Below are 20,069 nucleotides of genomic sequence, written 5' to 3'. Positions count from 1 at the left end.
GCTTGGCTACTAATGTACAAACAGGGTGCCAACTAGCCACTACTTCCACATCTGTAAAACTGACTTCTAATGCACTGAGTGCTCCTAATGAAAACTTAGGAAAGAACATGCTGAAGCAGCCAGAAAATTTAAATTTTATTTTCAATTGTTTCCAAAGATTGCTTCTTTTAACCTTAGAGAAAGGTTCAAAAAGTCTCACTTTTTTCTTGTAGGAAATTATTCATACATGCTCACATAGAAAAATCTTCCAATTATTTTTAATGAGACTTAAACCCTTGGTCTTTTCATAACTCTTATTCGAGCATTTAATTGTATACTATTTAAACAACCAAGAATCGATTTCCTATGCTGTTGATTTACAACTAGTTGTCAACACAAGTCAAGATTCTTCAGCACATAAAAATAATACTGGTAAATTAATTATTTATATTAATATAATTAATATAAAAATTTATATTCAATGGCTGAGTGTATTGGTACTTGAAGAACTAGCTAACTAGCTTTAAAAAACAGTATCCAGATTAGCCTGTTGCTTCTTTGAAAACTGAGGTGCTGTATTCATTTTTCTTCCACAGGCAACCCACTCACAATTACTAATGTATACTGCGTGTATTACAGTAGTCTGGGTTTAAGGATATGCTGTTGTATCTAATGCTTAACTAATTCCACACTTTGCTAATGAAACATTTGAGGTACAGGAGCATAACTGTGTACCTGTTGTGAATAACTGACACAGTTAAAACCACTGAAACTCTACAATTTTCCAAAGCCATTTGAGATTCTGAAACATCTAGACAAGCACTAAAATTTACTACTTCTACCCAAGAGCAGCAATGCTTTCTTCACAATATATTGAGAATACCTTTTTAATCCAATTTTGTTGGCTATTCTCTTATATTAAAGGAAATAGCCATCACAACTCACAACTCGTGTGATGAGACGCAGCAAACGGACAATCACATTTTGGAAATCATACATAATGTGATCATCACATACACTTTCACCACTTTGAATTATGATCAAATGTCTTATTTTTACTTTATTTTTTTTCACAGCAGAAGTAAAGCACTGACAACAAAGAAAAAAGGTAACATTAAGGTACAGATGCTGGGATTTTTGCTTTTTTTTTTTTATCTCCCTCAGTCAAAACCGAGTAATGCTTCTAAATTAAGATAACCTCCAAGTACTTCAAATTTCCAACTGAGTTATTCTGCAGGGGGCAAACAGCAAATTATTTTTAAACCCTTTCATTTTAGTATGACATTTTACAGAATGCATTCATTGTCCCTGTCAATACATGTTACTCATTTACTAATGTCTTCTCCTACTCTTCGCTCACCTTTCTGCAGTGGAATTCTTTCCTACTGAGCTGATAACTTTCTTTCCAGGCTTATAGCAATGCATTTTCTTCTCAGATAGGCATACAAGTCAGCAGCCCAATGACATACTCAACTTACCATCAGCCCCAGGAACAATAAACCTACTACTCTAGTGCACTAGTACATTACCTCCAAGGCGACATGCTTTCTCTCAAGATTGCTTCAGAATTTCCCCACCTAATCATTTTAAACAAATTATAGATGCCTGGAGCAGCTATCTGCAGGCAGCATACACATTACTGGCTCAACCTCCATCACACACTGTTACCTATCAGGCTCAGAAAAACGATTCAAAAAACCCGAAGTTTTTAGGCAATAATGAATTTCACAGGAGGAAAAATACTTTAAGTTATAAATGCTATGATGTCTTGTTGATGGCTCATGGTGGGGATGAGCTCAGTACCCCAAGTAAGCCTTGAGGTAGTACCTACTATTTTGACTTATCAGCTTCCCAAGAAGCAGTGGAAACTTCACACAATTCCAGTGCCATCAACAACAGAGTCTGCCATTCCCTCTCACCAGTGATGGAACATCAAATGTGCTTGTTAGAGACACAAAAATATACAGGTGATAGTTTTAAGTACTAGAAGAAGTATGCTAAAGGTTTGTTGTTTAATAGAGTGGTTTTTTTACATCTATCTACTCAGTCATCCACAGTCCCATTTGTACATATTTCAGTCTTAATGTACATAATGCATTTTAACATATTCTATGTTGCTATTTTCACTACCTCTGCTAACAGCAAATTTTACGTATTTTCACTCTCAAGCATATCAGTTAAAGGCAAAAAGATTTTTTTGTAGCACCTGATGCAATAGAAGTATATTAAGAGTGATCCAAATGTAAATAATTAATTAGTTTGATGTGAGAGCAAAATGACAAGTGGCAGGAGAAGTGAGAAAGCTAAACTAGAAATCGTTACACTGTATATCTACTCTTACTTTAAAAGGATCAGTGACAGTAATAGCAGCAAACTGTCAATATATATAATTTTAATGCTGAGTTCTCCTTTTCCATTCCCTCTTGCTGAACTATGGTTTTGAACTTAATACTATATTATTATTATAAAAAGTAAGGAGGAGCTCCCATCCTGCACTGCTCAGAAGTGTTCAAAACTGTGGTTTAAACCTGAAAGAATCATGTAACAGGAAAGAAACAAACAAAAACCAAAAAAGACATGAAGACAAAAGAAAGTCATAACATACAGTGATGTTGCCTACATTATCTGCATGTATTTTGTTAAGCAAAAGACATCTTGAAAACAGGCAACTAATGTATGGCTACAAGGAAGTTAAGAAAAATAACAGTTCTAGTTTACAGCACACTTGACAAAAACATGGGCGTTTTCCTTATGTCCTCAGATCTGTAGCTGTGTGATTATACGATTTTTTCTGTTTACATTTTAAAAGGTTTCCAGCCTTCATGGTTGCAAATAATATTTTATAAAGCAGAACTCAAGATTAAATCCAAATCCTAATATCTTCAATCCAATTGCTCTTCTAGAAATGGTGGAGGACTGTGTACTAGGAGTGACCTGTGTTTCCTGAAAAATACTACTCAAAAGCAAACAACATATATTCAACTCCTTTCTCTTGTTCTTCTCACTCACTTTCTTCCAGTGTTCTCAAACACTAGGTCCTGATTACAGGAAATTTCAACTTTCTCTCCCAGATCAAAATTTGTTTAAGAAAATAGATGGACAAGATTTCAGTATCACTGTACACGCAACTGCTGAAACTATTACATTGATGTTAATTATTTCAGTTCACCAATACCATGGTAATTTTCACATAGTTGCATTACCAGGTATCCAATCCCCTTACTGCCCCCCAGTGCCTTTAAAGACGAGGCCATTATAGTCTGCAAAATATTTTTAATTAGATTTTCAGCTGCAGGATGTTTTTAAAAGCCTTGTGTTCAGTTCCATAAATATTTTCCAATTATCTCCAAAATAATGTAAAAATTCTGAATACAGAAGAATCATGAACATGAAGGCAGTAAAACTATTTCAAAATCTCATTATTTTAGCTATCTTTCTATCCATACAGGCGTGGGTATTTAACTAAAAAAGTGTCTCTGAAATTATCCAGTTTATCAGAGAACGGCTTTCTTTGTGGTGACTCTACAAGGAAGAACAGCTGGAAAAAGCCTTGAAATTGTACATTCCAATTAAAAGTGACACAGTCCAGATCATTGTATGGTGTGCCAAAAGGATAGTTACAAAGAATTCTTTTATTTCCAGTTAGACAACCTATTTTTGAGAGAAGTTTCAGTGACAGTCACAGACGTTACCTTTTAACCACTGTAAGGATTATCTGCTTCAACATCAAAGCAAAACAAACAGCTTGAGCAGATTTAATATTCAGGTTTGCTTTAACCTCAATTCAGGTCAAAAGACCTGCACAGAACAGCAAGAAAAAGAAGTTTCCTTAACATTTCCTCCAGCATTAATTTTATGGAGTGTTTTTAAATATTTCACTCATGTTAAGTAGCTTAGACAGTTACATCCCATGATCAAAAAAGCTAAGTGGTTGTCAAGTCTTCTCTGGCGATAGCAACCCATAACAAGAAAGACACTGCATTAAAAAAAAAAAAAATCACTTTTCTTTATCAGCTTTAGCTATTATCTCTTAAATATTTTATGGTTAAAGCAAAATTGTAAGGGCTTATCAGCAACACATTTCCCATAAAATGTTCACCTAGGAATTATTTATGAAGATGTACAAGTATTTGATCAGGAGAAGAATTTTTTTTTCTATTTCTCCATGATTAAAAAGTCATTTAAACTAAACTGCCATTTGTATCAATGGGTTATTAAAACAGTCATTTTATTGCTTTTTGTTCACTAAGCTGACAGCAAGTCCAGCGCAGCTGAAAGACACACAGAGTGCTGAGCATGCTGTACCGTTTGCTCATACCAAGTAGGTCCAATTTCATATTTTTGTAATGGACCTACTCTACAAATATTGCAGCACACTATCTGCACATTTATGGCAGTCATTCATACAGGATTTCTGGATGTCCAAAACTCCTGGGAAAAATGTCCCAAAGCAATAAGGAAATAGATGACGGAAGGCTTCCTGTTTCAATAATCCAAATAAACATATGATATTGCACAGAAAAAGACAAAAGACATTGATTAGCATAGCACAGCTACAAAGTATTTCTACCAAATGGTTTCCCAAGAATCATAAACTCTTTGTCCTCTTCTATTTCTCAACTCACAAGACAGAGGTTCTTCTGTAATACAATTTAACTAACAGTTTCCTCATTGGAAGGCTGGAAGCTAAATTTTTGAAGAGACAAGTGGCAGATGGAGGCTAAAGAGGACTGCAAGAAGCTAAAGTGCCTGAGTATGGTCAGAGTCCATGTCAGTAAACAAATCCTAAAAAGGGGATGTGAATCTGACTGGAGCAACTTGCTTTCAAATATAGAGCCAGCTCTAAAAATCAAAAAGCATACTTAATTTTCTCCAGATAAGTGAAAATTTCAGTAGATGAGGATATTTTTTGAAAATGTCATACAATCACACCCAAATGATTTTGAGATGTTATCTCATGTTCAGTAAGGCCAGTGTTGGGTTCAAGTTACTGGCCTAACAGACCCAGGTTGATTCTGTGTTCCACTCTCCAGCACCTCCACTCCTTGTTCCAGATGCACAGTGCAGAAAAACTTCAGTAAATCCATGTCACTTCTGGCAAGACTTACTGCTTTGAGTTTGCTTTGGAATCAATGCAATCACATCCACACAGCATTGCACCTGAGCCAGAAAACCTTGACTCCTGTTTGCTCCCATAACCAACATGGTTTATCTGCAGACTAGATACATTATATACTCAGAAGAGAGAGCTGGCTTCTCTGATAGCAATTCTCACATCAATTGGCTAAACTTACTCCATTTCAGTATACTTCTAATAATTCATTACAACTTTTAAGATCTAATTTTATGTATTTGCCGTTTTTTTACATGAATCTAAACTCTGTGTCTTTCTGTTTATGTGGTGTGAAAATGAAAGAGTGCAGGACTCATTTATAAGACAGTCTCTACACGCCACAAGACTGACTTGGAAATTGACTGCAGTGGCCAAATTCTGAACATGTCATAGATCATCATTCACATTTTTCCCACATGCATTAATTTGCATGATATGCCTATGAAGTAAAAATAAGTAGCCTGTGTTACAAATGACAACAAAAAAAAGCAGCAGTAAACATGGGAACTGTAGCACAAAAATATGTACCACTGATATGCTACAACGTACTATTAAATATAGTAATAATTGCAATATAATTAATTTTGTAACAACAAGAAACCAATAGTTAATTTTAAATTCCTTAAAGAGCTTCCTATTCAAGATTTATCAGCCTTATAAAAAAATTCAGTGAGAAAGAGATAGAAAAAATGGTGCAATTTTCTGGTTTAGTTTCCCTTATTTGTGTTGTTCTTTTAGCCTTTAATATAATGATGTGCTCATAAAAATAACAATCCTCTGATCGAGGAATCTGTATACAAATCTGAAATTACTTTTTGTTCATTTACGAACCAGCTATCTCAAGTGGGTTCATCAGAGCTACAAAGTGCATATCCCCATTCCGTGAGATTATTAAATATACCATCGTTAACATGGTTGCACTGATTGCAGTAGTTTGTCTGCTTCCTAATGACTGCATTTACTGACTTCACCTTTATTTAACTTCTGAAAGACCTTCTTTTCAAGATGTTGTGTATCCAAATTGCTTAGTATTTGACCCTTTGGTTAACAATGTAATTTAACAGACATGGTAAGTCAAGCAGTTTGTTTCCATAAAGAGACCCTTGCATTTTTTTTAACAAGTTGCAACAATTTTCATAAGAATGAAATAGTACAAACAGCAAATGGTTACAAATCCAAGCATAATCTGTATTTTCTTTATTAAGAGCTTTATTTTTTTGGATAGAAATAACATTTAATTCTCATTTCATTTTATTAAAGTTCTTGGCATTGATTTATCTAATTTTCAGAAACATACGAAATTTTAAAAATAAAATCTACTCCTCCTTAAACTGCAATGTTAGTAACAGTTATTTAGCAACATCATAAAGCAGTATAGTTAGCCTAAAGAATTTTGTCCAATTACTAACTTATGTGATCAAGAAAACAAAAACAAAACAAAACAAAAGTAGCAAAACTTAACGGCCAGATTTTCTAATTTTTCAAATATATAATCTAGTTGGAAGTTACGCCTAAAACATTAAAGTAAGATTTGCTCCTCAAGAAAAGGAACACTAAAGTCGGGACTCAAAAGATTAGACCTCCTTCATTTTTACATTGAGCTGTTACTGTATCTAATGACAATTCTTCAAAGGTATGTGGAGATCTAGCACATATTTTTCAAAGCCCTCATCACTGAAGGAGTTCAAAGTCCATGACCCAGAACTTAGGATGACACTGAACAACACAGCACTGTATTAACTACTTCAGGAACAAGAAAAATTTTGTTTCAAGAAGACAGAGTAAAATATATTTTGTTTCTTTCTTGAAAAAAAAACAATGTTTTACTCATGCAAACTCTTAGGAAATCAGTACAGTACTGCACAATATGCATTTCTATGCACCAATGGTGATGAACCATTATTATGACTTATACTATTATAATCACTTGCTTAAACTGTTTTTCTTTAGATTTTCTTACCAAATGTTACTTCTCCATTGCCACTCTTGTCAAATAACTGAAAAGCAACAATGAATATTGCATCTGGAGTACACAAAACAGATTCAAATGCCAAAAATTCTTGATAGGAAATCAACCTACAAAGGAAAATACAGAAGTTATTAAGATCTTAAAAAATTATTCACAATACCAATGACATTTGGTAGTCGATGCTCTAGAAAGCTGTATGATCCAATTATTACAATAAAATTCTAATATAAAAAAGTTAAGACTCTACACTGGAAACTGAAAAAATATTTGTTACATAGAAGTAGTTACTTAACCTTCACGCAAATCAGCTTCTTCCTCTATAGAAGGACTGATTTCTTCGTATCCATCACAAAATATAAAAAATTCTCAGTGAATACCTACAATTTATTACCTTATCATTATAAATGTAAGCAGACAGCACTTCAAAATTAAGACATAAAAAACCCACAGAAATTCTACCACCATGGAATTTACAGGGCTGTCATTATATTACTAATTTGTGTATGTATTTCTACAGAGAAAGAAAAGATAATTTAATGCAAGTATAGGAATATAATATGCAACATAAATATTTTCTTAAAACAATGTATAACATTCATAAAAAACAAACAGGTTCAGAAAAAGTTATACTTCACTATGTACATAGAAAAAATATTACACTTCAAATATAACACAAACTGCAAAGTCAGGTACTTGAGGACAAGAAAGAAGGAAAGAAACTGTAAGAACATTTGCACACAAAGACAAATAGATATGACCAGGGCAGCGAAGGACTTGAGTGTAACAACAGATCATAAGATTCTGAGCTGTGAATGCAAGACAGTCACCATACAGAAAAATGCGACTCAGCATGCATTAGGAAGGCACTTTCTGTGACAGATAAGGAAGTAGCGGTATCCCCAGATAGGGTTCCCACAACATCTCTGAAACGCTGCATAGGAATCCAAGTCCTATGGGAATCCAAGTCCACATAAACTCTGACTTGAATGTACACACAGGAAACTTATTAGTAAAATCATAAGTAACGTTTCCAGAGGAATTCAGCTTACTCTAACAGAAAAAAACATTTATAAAGGACCCTAATGTTTAATGTAAGAGCAGCTGCAGAAAGATAAGCCCTAAGTCAGAAGAAGACAAAGGATAATGTTGGCAGACAAACAAAATCACATATCCATAAAGATATTAAGAGCAGGCATATACTGTGGCCTTTCCAGAATACTACAAGCAAAAGTCTTAGGTTTTAACAGCAACCTTGGTCTATTAAAACCACTGTGTGTTTTCATCCTTGTAAGAATAGGGGTCTCAGCTTGAGGACTTAGAATATTCCATCCAGTTACAAGTTCTGGAGCTCAGTTTATAGAAATAAATGATGGGATATCTATTTTAGCATCAAATAAATTATCAATGGGAATAAGAATTTTAATTTCACTTTTTAAATTAAACAAAAAAATTACTATTTCAGTAGATGCTTTTAAAACATAAAACATCACTCTAGATGGTATATTTTCCCAGAAATTGTGCGTAATTGATCTGAATTTAGTACTCTTCATAGGAGATCATTAGCTCATAGTGATTACTTCAAACATATACTGCTTACTGCTAAAGAGCCAAGTATAAATTCTGTTCCCTACAGACAAAAAAATAATAAAAAAAATCAAGCCACACTATTCATTACCTTATCTAGTCTTTCTCTGTCAAAGTACACATAAAGCAGAATTGAGATACTTTAAACAAGATTACATATGTTAACATTCTTGCATATATGCATTATACAGAAAATACAGAAAAAAAATTAGTGATTTTGAAAGGAATGAAGATATGGCAAATACAGAATTAAGATATTAATTTGTCACACTTTAGCCACAAAAATGAGAGATGAGAGAATGGTTCTTCAGATGCAAAGTCAATTTCACCCAAAGGATGATCTCGATAAACAAGGGTTTAGTATCAGAGAAACAGAATGTCCTTTCAAATAATTGTAAATATTGTAATTTCAAAATATACCTCACATACAAGTGCCAACCTGACATACAAATTAATTCCTAACCAGGAAGCTTTATAACTGACAGAATGAACTGACGATCTCTGTAGAATGCACTCGTAGAAGCCTGAACCTGAAAGAAGTCGTCTTCAGAGGTCTCACTTTAACAGAGCCTACAGCAAAAGGAGATACACAGATTCCATTTCCTTTCCATATATTCAACCTGCAATGCCTAGGAGCAGGGACATCCCCTCTGATCCTCCATTATCCATTAGGGTGGAGATAACAGGAGCCGGATTAAACAGAATGATGAGCCTTCCCACCCGATCGCTACTCAAGTGTCATTTAGTGAACCCGCTGCATTACAGAGTCTCTAACAATATCGAACCACTCACCTTTCATTTTATCTGTAACATTTTAAAAAATTTCCTTTCCTCTTATTTCCTCTGTACTGTTACCCTTCAAAAGCATACAAAGTAAGCTCTGTTCTACAATTCTTCTCCCTTTCCCTTTTTCCTACTGCAACTCTTTGCTCTTTTATCCCTACACAACATAGTCTTTAGACATTAGTATAGCTCTGCTGTGACTCTCCATTATGTGAAACATCAGCTCTTTCTTCAGGACTTAGCTTAAGAACACATTTCCAAATTTTAAGAATGATATCCTGATAAAAAGAGTACCCAGAAACAAGCAGTTAAAATGAAGAATTTTGAATGACTACTGTGAAATTTGGAAGGTTTGAAGGGAGAAGAAAATCTTTGATTTTGAAACTGCAATATCTACTAATGTTAATTGACTTAAGGAATTGTTCTGGCACATATATTTAAGTATATTATTGAGAGAGGATTTTTATCCTAGTTTCAAAACTAGTGCCTGCAGTCTGAAAACACAGGAATGCTTAAGCATCAGTAAAATGCGATCGTATAAACAGATAGCAGACAAGGCAGTTTAGGACAAATTCTAATTTAGAGCTCATCACATCGATTTCTCAGAACATGCATTTGTAATAATGAGGAATAAATACTTTGAAAGTGAAAAAACGTCTGTTTTAAGAACTACCTTACAGAGTTCCACTAAGGCAAACCAGTCTTCTACTGTAGTAATGGGAGAAGGCAATAGCACTCCGGAACAGTTAAGTAAGGATCAAGTTACCATCAGAAAAAAAGTAAAAGGCCATTTTTTTAAACATATGCCTACAGACAGCCAGTTCCAAAATGTGCTTTTTTTCCCTGAAGTGCCAAACTTAAACCTAAACAGAATAAAAAAATATTAACAAAGAAAAGTGACCAAAAATGCTTTGAGTGTTTATCTGAAGGGCAAGCAAGGCTAAGAGAATATGATAGCAGATACAGGAATGAAATTTTGTAACAGAACCCAAAGCTTCTCAATGACTTGCTGTGTGACATTGGGCTGTCATTTAATTTACAATTATATGCATGGAATAGGACTACTGATGCTTCCTTGGACCTCATGAAGTAACTTTAAGTCCTTGGAAGGATGTTAATGCATTCCGGAGTTCAGTTGAAGATTATAATAATTATTCATGCTACAGATTAAAGTCTCTGTGCTGCTGATATAGTTATTGGAGTCTGGATTTTGATATATTACAGCTCACTACAAATGAAAGAATGCAAATGTAAAAGTAAATAAATAAATGATGATGATGGGAGTACAATAAATTCTTCACATGGAACACAGATTAGAGATAAATATAGATTAAAACATTTAGGAAAATAAATTTCTGACAGGTATTCAGACAGACAAACATTTTGCACTGCAAACCATATGTTTATAATAATTCCCACTCCCACTGTCCCCATATAGAAGCAGATAAAGCACACTTACCCATTTTTGATTATCCCACTTCAAATATTACCCAAATTTAAAAACAAACAAACAAAAAAAACCCACAAACTCATATTCACAGAGAAAGCAACAAAAAAGTGATGCCTCAATGTAAATTCCTGTTGTAGCAATAAAACAAAGTATTCATTTCTTACCGTAAGAAAGATCCTTTTGTAAGACATTTTCTGAAGAAATGCGTATCATAAAAGATAACCAACAGCTTTCAGAGAAACAAGATACTCAACATTTTGGTTTACTAGTCATCACTTAGACTATAATTTCAACAGATACATACAAAATCGCCTTTTCAATCCACAGCAATGCAACAAACTGCAGCCATGTATTGCAAATAGAGAGACAGGTTATTTAGATTTATCAAATGTATGCATATATATATCTCAAATGCATTATCAAAATGCTGCAGCTTTACTAAAAAAAAAATAATTTAGCATCGCACTGAACAAGAGACCCCGCATTTGTAATTTAGCGTTTAATGTACACAGCATATACAACTTCATTTGTAAAGCACAGATACTGTGCAAGCTGCTCAGGATACTATGCAAACTAATAAAATATTCTAAAGCAGAACACAGGAAAATAAAAACATTTAAGTGATGTCAAAGGTCAAATTTAGAGTCACAAATCCAAGGAAGTTAAGGGGCTTTCAACATAAAATAATTTACATCTTCATATTTACAAACATGTTGTATACTGTTTTAACAGCAACTTTCTCTCTCTCCTCTACAAAATACCCAGTCCCTTCTGCATTCCTGACCTGTTCTTTGATTCATCTTAACCTTCTCGCTTTACTTAACAGTGTCCATGCTTCCTACTACAATCCAAGGCCAAAACTAGAAGCCTACCTCGAGCAAGAGAAAAGGCTCCTTTGAAGACAAGTGAGTTAGAGGGCGCTACCTCAGCAAGTGGACATTTTGTAAATTAGTTTCAGAGAACTGTCTAAAATCAAGCAGTATCATCTGTGAGCAGAGTTGGAAAAGCTTTATGTGGTGTGACCTCAGCTTGACTAGGCAAACACCTTCCTCCTTCATAGAGGCCTTAGTGTGTGCCTTTCCTAATAGCCAGCGTTTTAAATCAGACCTCAATGGTTTGATTTGACTGGCATGCTAGAGAAATAAGAAAGCTATTCCATTACTTCCATGTTTAATTACAGGTACTAAAGACTCCACGTAGTATCTAATCATGGACATGAATATTCAGAAAAGAACTCTTTCAAGGCACTCATACTACATTAAACTTATTTGCAGTCCAACTTTCTCTACTTCTGTAGCAACTGTTAAAACCCTGTTAAAACAAATTTTAATTTAAAACATGCATGTTCAACACCTATTTTTCCCAATTTCCACAAATTTATGGTCTCTCATCAAACTCATTCACTCGCACATTTACCAATGCATCAGAAACTTCTAATGGAAAGCAAAATTCTCACCCATCCTTAGTTTGATCTGCCACTCCAGCCAACAGCTGCACTGTTTTAGGATTGTAACGCGGATCTGTATAAAGTCCTAGGTATTTTTGCACAAAATCTTCTGGGGTCATGTAATGCTCACCATCTTTCTCAACACTGGCATACTAGAGTGAAAATAAAAACAAAACCACACAAACAAAAATGAAATCATTTAGATGCTAATTACCAGTGATTACAAAACTAGTATCTTTACTGAATATCACTTGAAACGGTGCACAACTGTTGGCATGTAACTGCTTTGAAATTAAAGGCCTTGATTAAACTAATAGCCTTACTATAGTAGTTGCGTTCCAACAATCGGATTATCCCTGCAGAATAGATGCATTCACATAATGACCGATATCTTCTAATAAAAAGACAATTACATATTTTCAGAAACCGTCAGGTAATTGCATAAATTCATAAAAATTACAGCCATGCTGTAGCTTTCCATTTCCAGCTACATTGTGAAAACACGTTTTCTTACCATTTCTCGTAGCAGGTATCTTCTGAATAATTGTTTCTGACCATTATTATAATTAGTTTGGAAAATAAATATTATTTCTTTTCTGGTTTTTGGAGAAATAAATTTTCCGATTAATTTTTTATCCTGAAACTAATGCTTCTGGCATTTTTCATTTAAGCAAAAATTCAGACACGAAAAGGATCTGAGTTGACTGAAATGTTTTGAGTTTTAATTTTATTAATAAATTTTCAAATAAAAACCACACACAAATTTTAGAATTATAGAATGTAAATATTAATAAAACTAACTAAAAATAAAATAACCAAGTAGATCATTATTACTTGTACACCAAGACACTTGCCACATGTCTGTACCAGTATTCTTACTTATTACTTACGTTTCAAATCATTAATCATTGGTTCTTATGTATAGGTCAACTTTAAATGAAAAATTAACTTTTTAGCATAAAGTAAACTCCATGCTCAGCTGTCCAGTTATGCTGGGTATTACCAATCTTGAACTAAGATCATGAGGAGGCAGGAGCAGAAAGCATCACAAGTGATGAATAAAAGACAAACGTATTATGGAAACTCATACTCCTCAGATCTTGTTCCAATATGGGAGTAGCATTGCAGGAAAAATTTCTGGTTGTTTATTTATGATATGTTGCCAATCTTAGAAATGAAACCTAAGTTTTCAGATTGCAAAGTTAAACTATATTTGCATCCTGGCATAGAGGAAAGCAGCTCATGAAAGCTTTCTAGTTCACCGAGCTACTGTGTCCCAATCCACTTTGACGACAGTTTGTTTCTCAGCATTTGTGCTGTAAGCAAGATTATTTGTTTTAAAATGCATCTCTTCTATTCACTCTCTACCATACAATTTGTACACAGTATTTAGATGCAGACCTTCAAACACAAACATAGAAATGTACTCGTTCTGAGAAAGAAAAGTTACAAAACTACACAGCTGTTTCACCACGCTTTTGACTTGCAGTAAAAGTAGTAATTTTTAATTCATTTGTAAAAACGTAATTCACCTTTCTAGGTTTTAGTCATTTGACTACATTAAGTGTTCTCTGCAAAAAACGAAATGGCAATGCCCCTCAAGACCTATAGTGCAACACCTATGCTACTGAATTCCAACTTCAATTAATGGCCCTGTCTGTGATTTGTAACTTTTCCACTATGTACTGCAGTATCTTCATTCAGCTGACATAGTTTTATGGGAAAGAGTAACAAAATGGGCCGATAATCTGCCAGGGACCCACAGGAATCAGAATATTAACAATAAGACCTACACACAAAACCTGTTAAGGTGTAACATTCTGTTATGATAAAGGGGATCATTCACATGTCTCATGCTTGTTTCAACTGTATGCAATCCAACCAACTCAGTCAGGACAGTATTTCAGCGTAAAGGAGCTCGCATCGGGATCAACGCCTGCTTAAGCATCTCCCGTATCTCTTCCACGATACCAGCCACTCACATCACCTCATCACCTCTTCCTCTTCTACCCTATAGCTACGGCGACAGCCGTTTGTAAAATTGCACTGTAAACCAGATTACTGAACTAATCCAGAATTAAAATAGATGATTTCCACAAAAATAGGAACACAAAGTAGTGGACAGGAATCCTTTAATTCAGCACTGCAGCTGACGCGACAATATAATGAAACTGTGGGTTCACTGAATCAACTCAGAAAGGTTCTCTTCTCAGTCGTACGCACAAGCGACTAAAAAACCCATTATGAAGCACAACTCTGCTGCAAGACATGCACTCCAGAGAAAGCCTTATGTATGAAGGACCATCGAACATGCAGAGTATTGAGCGTACCCTCAAGAATAACGGAATTCAACTGTGTGACAGTAGAGTGTGTATCAGAGACAGTCAAAATCTAAACATCATCATCTTTTTTTCTTGGCACCAATTTATCTGAGTTTATTACAAACAGTGAACTGTTTTACAATAAAAACTGGGGGGGGGGTGTGTAAAAAAAATTTGAGACAAAAATAATTAACTGACAGACACATTTTGCTCTGTATGAGAAGGTCATGGTATTTTCAAAGAGCCTGGCAGTGAGCCAATAAATTAAGGCCTGACAAAGTGGCGAGGCTATTCCCTTTCGGCATGTATTCACATTTGTCCTCAGGTGACCTTTTCACTACACAACTCAGTCAAGACTCTTCTAGAGCAAAATAGGCAACTGCAAATTGTATCTTAATTTGTGTAAAATATAACACATCAATTAAACCTGTGTTTTCCTCAGTTTTAAACTGTATTACTTTATAACACAAAATTCTTACTATGCATTTACAGACTGTCTCATGTAAGTACTTAATGAGTTTGCATGAGACTTTTTTTATAAACATCATCACATCACATGAACACGCAAAAACTCTATTTGTACAGTATAGTGCTGGGTGTCGCCACGCTTTCAGAAACAATGCTTTCTTGGAAAAACTGGTTAGTTTTCAGTTTAAAGCAGTTTTCTATCCCAATTATTCTACCCGGACAGAGAAGAAATAAATTCCAAAACAAAAGAGACCTATGGGTACTCTTAACATATTTTTTTTTTATTTAAACTGAGCTATGAGCAAGAGATTCAGGACATTTTTAAGCGGTAGGGGGAAGTTTCCTGTATTAAAATTAGAAATTTGGTTTTGTTTCTTTCTCCACTTTGCTGCAACAGGTTACACCTGCATTCAGCAGGCAGGGAATAATTCAACTATATTCTCTTAGGGCCGTGTCTTGACTAAGAAAAAAAAGAATGAAGTCTCGCTAAGAAATCTGGTAACTGTTTTTCTACATAACTCTTTTATCCTTCAGTGAATTTCTCTTTTGTTCTTTATGGTTGCTACTGAACTCAGTGGTTAGCAAGCACCTGAGAGGTAACTTATTTGACGGTGTACAAACATGAAATTTCAATGCCTGCATTTCATAGTTACAGGATTACACAGAAATAATAGCATCTCTTTTAATACAAGTCAAACTTAAGATTTTTAACAGCTTAAAATAGTGAAAAGAAATACGGAGCAAGCTTCAGAAATTCTAAGAGAAAAGTATACATCAAGCATCCATTAAGATACAACTTAAACTGGATAGACAGAGGACACGTATCACATGAGAGGATATGCACAAACAGAAAGAAATTTAAGTACACTCTCTATGAATAAGGTGGATGACGAAGAGGCCTAGAGTTCACATCTTCCCTTGCGCCTGTTTCCAAGGGAAGCCAAATTTAGGAAGGAATGCACGCCCTTTAGCTGAAGCTCACCACACAGGCCAGCACCCTCAGCAAAGAGCACAACATATCTGACCCCTGATGTGTGCAACACGAGCAATTTTTCATAACACGACTCTATACAACTTAGTCTTAGAAAGAGTGGGTTCTCTCGTTTTTTTTAAAGTTTGCAACTAAGTTTGCTTGTTATCTATCAAACAAAAAACACAATTTCAAACTCAATTATAATCAAATATAATCCAAAATAAATTCTCTATACCAGAAGTGTCTGTTTTGTTTGTCTTTTTTTACTGCAAATCTCAGATACTCTAGACGAGACAGGAGAGCTTTTGTATTTTTCATTTCTCAGAGCATAAAACAATGTAAAACTTAATTTGCGTGTTTCTTTGAAGATTACAAGATAGACATGGAGAAGACTAAAAAGTGTTTTAAAACTAGACTGCTTTTTAGGTCAATAGAACACGTATTGTCAGAGAGACAATTTCAAGATCCAGTTGTACGATGTTCTTTCTCTCCGCTTTTGCCTGTGTAACTAATATCAAGGACTTCAGACAATTTACTTATTTCCAAAAGAAAGCACTTCTACTGACTGGAAGTCAAGAATCATAAAATGTCCACGCTTCCAAGTTGAATAGAGTATTTTGACAGCACATTTCCCTTTTTTTGCAATCAAACATGCAGAAGTATCTTCTGAAAAGTTGGGAAAGAGCTGTGTGATATTCCAGAACCACTTGTTTTTTTGTATTAACATGTATTTTAAAAAATCATATTTTCATGTGGCTTGTTTTATTAACATACTCTACTGTGTTCCTTATCTACAAAAGCTAAATGTCATGTCAACAATAAAGGAACCTTTGATGGAAGATTTTTTTACTAGAAACTAAACACTGGGCTTTCATGGTTTGATTCCAGCAAAATCTGGAATTTGGTTTGTTTCTTTGAAGATTACAAGACAGACATGGAGAAGACTAAAAGGTGTTTTAAAACACCACCAGTTTTAGCACTCCACCAATGTTACCAGTGTAATCCAGTATGCAAAACCAAAATTCCGCCAAAATTATGGCTGGGATAGAACCTCTCTCTCTCAGGCAAAAAAGGTCTGTCTACTTATGTTATGTGGAAATTGTTAGATAATACAGTAGGACCAAAAGATACATGTGAAAGATGAAATAATAGATTTTATTATTTACTATATTGGCTCCAATACTTAATTTTATCATCTTTCCTTTTTCATACAGGAAAGCTTCTTGAATATACTGTGTAATACTCAACATAAAGGGAAAAGAAAATAGATATTTTAGTGATTTTGGAAATATCAGTGGCCCAACTACAGACCTGTTTTAACACAGTTCTGTTAGTTTCTGTGTTAGGTAGTTCTGTTAGTTTCTGTGTTAGGTAGTTTCTGTTTCTGTTCTGTTAGTTTCTGTGTTCTGTTGTTTCTGTGTTAGTTAGTTCTGTCAGCTTCTGTGTTAAAAGACTGTTTTAACACAGTTCTTATTCCATCTGCCTGATTCAAACCTTATTAACAAAGTTTTATGATTGATTGGATTTTCCTTTCAGATCATGCTTCACCGTAACTAAGGGGAGTGGAGAAAGCTTCATGCTGTTATTTATGTATGTTAATTCTAAAGCCCTGCAAGGGATAATATTATGAAATACACCAATCTTAAGAAATTAGTTTTAATTCCAAAAACATTGCCATTCGTCCATCCATTTGTAAGAGCAACACATATAAACTCTAAGGACAAATCATACAGCCACGGAAGCACAACTTTTTAGACTCTTGTAAAAGTGTATTTTAAAAATATTAGTTATGGTTATAATTGCTTTATAGAAAAATCAGGAAATACCTCTGAAAATTATTTAAGATTATAATTTGGAAATGGTTAATCACGATTTGTGTCAGAAGCAGTTCCTCCTCAACGCCTGAAGGCCCTTTCAACACACTGTGCCTGCAAAGTGAACTTTTAAGCATCCCACAAGCATGAGACGTGCGTGATGCCACGGCAAACTGCTGAAAGGGCAAAAATTGAAAGTCTGTCAATCAAGCAACATTAGACAGGTCTTTTTACCTGCAAAAAAATATCTCGTAGCTCAGCAGGATCCGCTCTTTTGATTGATTGCACCTGTAAACACAAGAAAGTGAGTGCTTCGGTACCCGGGCTACCGACAGAGCGCAGACAAAAACCGCGGCGCGCAGGGCTACGGGCGGCGGCACCAGGTCCCGCGTCTCACGGGACGGGGCGAACCTCAGACGCGACCCCTCGGTGCTCCCTGCGGGATCGACAGCTCTCCGGTGCCGGTGACAGCTGTCACGCTCCGGGCTGCCTGGAAGAGGCGCGGCGCCCCGGCCCTGCGCGGCGCCAGCCGCTGCCGCCCGGCGGGCCCGGCCGCCGCCGCCCGCGCACGCCGGTAACGGGCCCCCGCCCGCGGCCCGCGCCCCGGCAGCCTCGCCGCTTCCCCTCGGCAGGCGGAGGCACGGCACCCTGCGCTGCCCCTTCCCCGGGGCCGCCCCGCCATCACCGCCCCAGCCGGCGGCTTCCCCCGGCCCCCCGCGGGGCTCCCGCAGCGGCGGCGGCCTCCTGCCGCCACCCGCCTCGCCACCGGCCGCCCCGCGCGGGCAGGCGGGGGGGGTCCGCCCGCCGCCTCCAGCGACAAGCGACAGAGGGGTAGAGTCACCTTGACCGCCATGCTGCGCCCGGCGAGAAGGAGGAGGAGCCGCCCGCCGCTACCCACCCGTCGCGCCGCCGCAACAGCCGCCGCCTCAGCGCAGCGCTGTGGTAACGAGCGCCCTGCCCTGCCCTGCCCTGCCCCGCCCGGCGCGGCCCGCTGCCCTCGGCGGGCTCCCCTCAGCGGCCGCCGCGGGTCTCCACGGATGCGGGGAGCGGGGCGGACCCCACCAGCACCGCCGTGGCCCCGGCCCGGGGCTCGCCATCCCCTGACGCTACGACCCCTGGTCCGTGGCCCCCGCGGGCGGCGAGCCAGCCGTGGCCCTGCCTCCCGCCCCGCCTGCTTTCGGCCGGGCGCCTCGGCGGCCGCCCAGGCAAGGAGCGGCGTCGCTGCCCGCTCGCCCTCCGCGCTGGCCGCCACGCAGCCCCGCCGCGGGGGGTGGTGGTCACCCTCCCTAGCGCGGTTCGGACGGTGCGTCGCTCGCCCCACCGAAAGCACCAGGTAGCGGGTCCTCTCCGGGGGAGTGCTGGTAGCACCTCCGTAGTGCCAAACTCAACTGTTAAAATGCTGCTGAAGCTTATTCCTGCCTCAACAGATGCTGCGGTTCCCGTGAGGGTCAGCAAAGCTGTGCCTGTTGATACCAAGAGCTGAAAGTGTTCATAGACTCATACTCTGGCTGCAGGGCTGCGAAGTGGTAGTAGCCCTGTATTTCTAACAAAGAAACAGAGGCACAAAGTAATCAATTCTGGCTGAAATTCAGTAGCTTCTGACAGACTCTCCTAACACTTTAGCAGTAGAGCATGCTAAGTTGCTTTATACCTCAAACACGCAGGCCACAGCCTCAAGAAAGGAGAAATGTATACTTTGCAGAGAGTTCAAACATAGGAAGTGCTTATAAAACCTAACTGAAACAATAATACATGTTTTGTCTTGCCATACTATTTCAAAGGCCCAATGAGATCTCTTTCATTACATGTCACTGGGAAACAAAAAGGACAGCTTCTGTTATACCTCAGATAACACAGTGAGATAGAAAACTACAATACAGTAGTTGGGAGTTTATAACGGCAGTCACGAAACAATGACTCGCCTCTAAAACAACTAATTTTCTCTAGAAAGCAGAAATTTTGGCTACAGGTCAACAAAAACAACCTGAAGATAACTTGGACTTCACACACTATGTGCCTACCTACCAGCTGACAGCAGAAATAGTTTTGCTAGAAATTTGCCTATTTGGTAAGTATTTGACCACTAAACCATCTTGTTCAGCAATTCCATATATACACTAGTTGCAGAGTAACAGTGTGCATCAGCAAACGGACCCTTAAAAGAAAAT

General features: G+C 37.2%; 1 protein-coding gene across 1 annotated transcript in view; it reads right to left on the bottom strand.

Moving 5' to 3' along the window:
• Positions 1-18,772, bottom strand: part of SLC25A12 (solute carrier family 25 member 12) — a 50,952-nt gene extending 32,180 nt beyond the window's left edge. The window contains exons 1-4 of the mRNA XM_086615893.1: positions 18,743-18,772; positions 18,136-18,189; positions 12,335-12,477; positions 7,053-7,168 (exon numbers count right to left, since the gene is read on the bottom strand). Of these exons, the coding sequence (XP_086472019.1) occupies positions 7,053-7,168; positions 12,335-12,477; positions 18,136-18,189; positions 18,743-18,754 (325 nt within the window). The 5' untranslated portion in view covers positions 18,755-18,772. The remainder of the gene's footprint in view (positions 1-7,052; positions 7,169-12,334; positions 12,478-18,135; positions 18,190-18,742) is intronic.
• Between the last annotated feature and the right edge of the window lie 1,297 nt (positions 18,773-20,069).

The sequence above is a fragment of the Tauraco erythrolophus genome, chromosome 8 (assembly GCF_009769465.1).
Source record: "Tauraco erythrolophus isolate bTauEry1 chromosome 8, bTauEry1.pri, whole genome shotgun sequence".
NCBI lineage: Eukaryota > Metazoa > Chordata > Aves > Musophagiformes > Musophagidae > Tauraco > Tauraco erythrolophus.
This window is presented reverse-complemented; position numbering and strand designations above follow the sequence as displayed.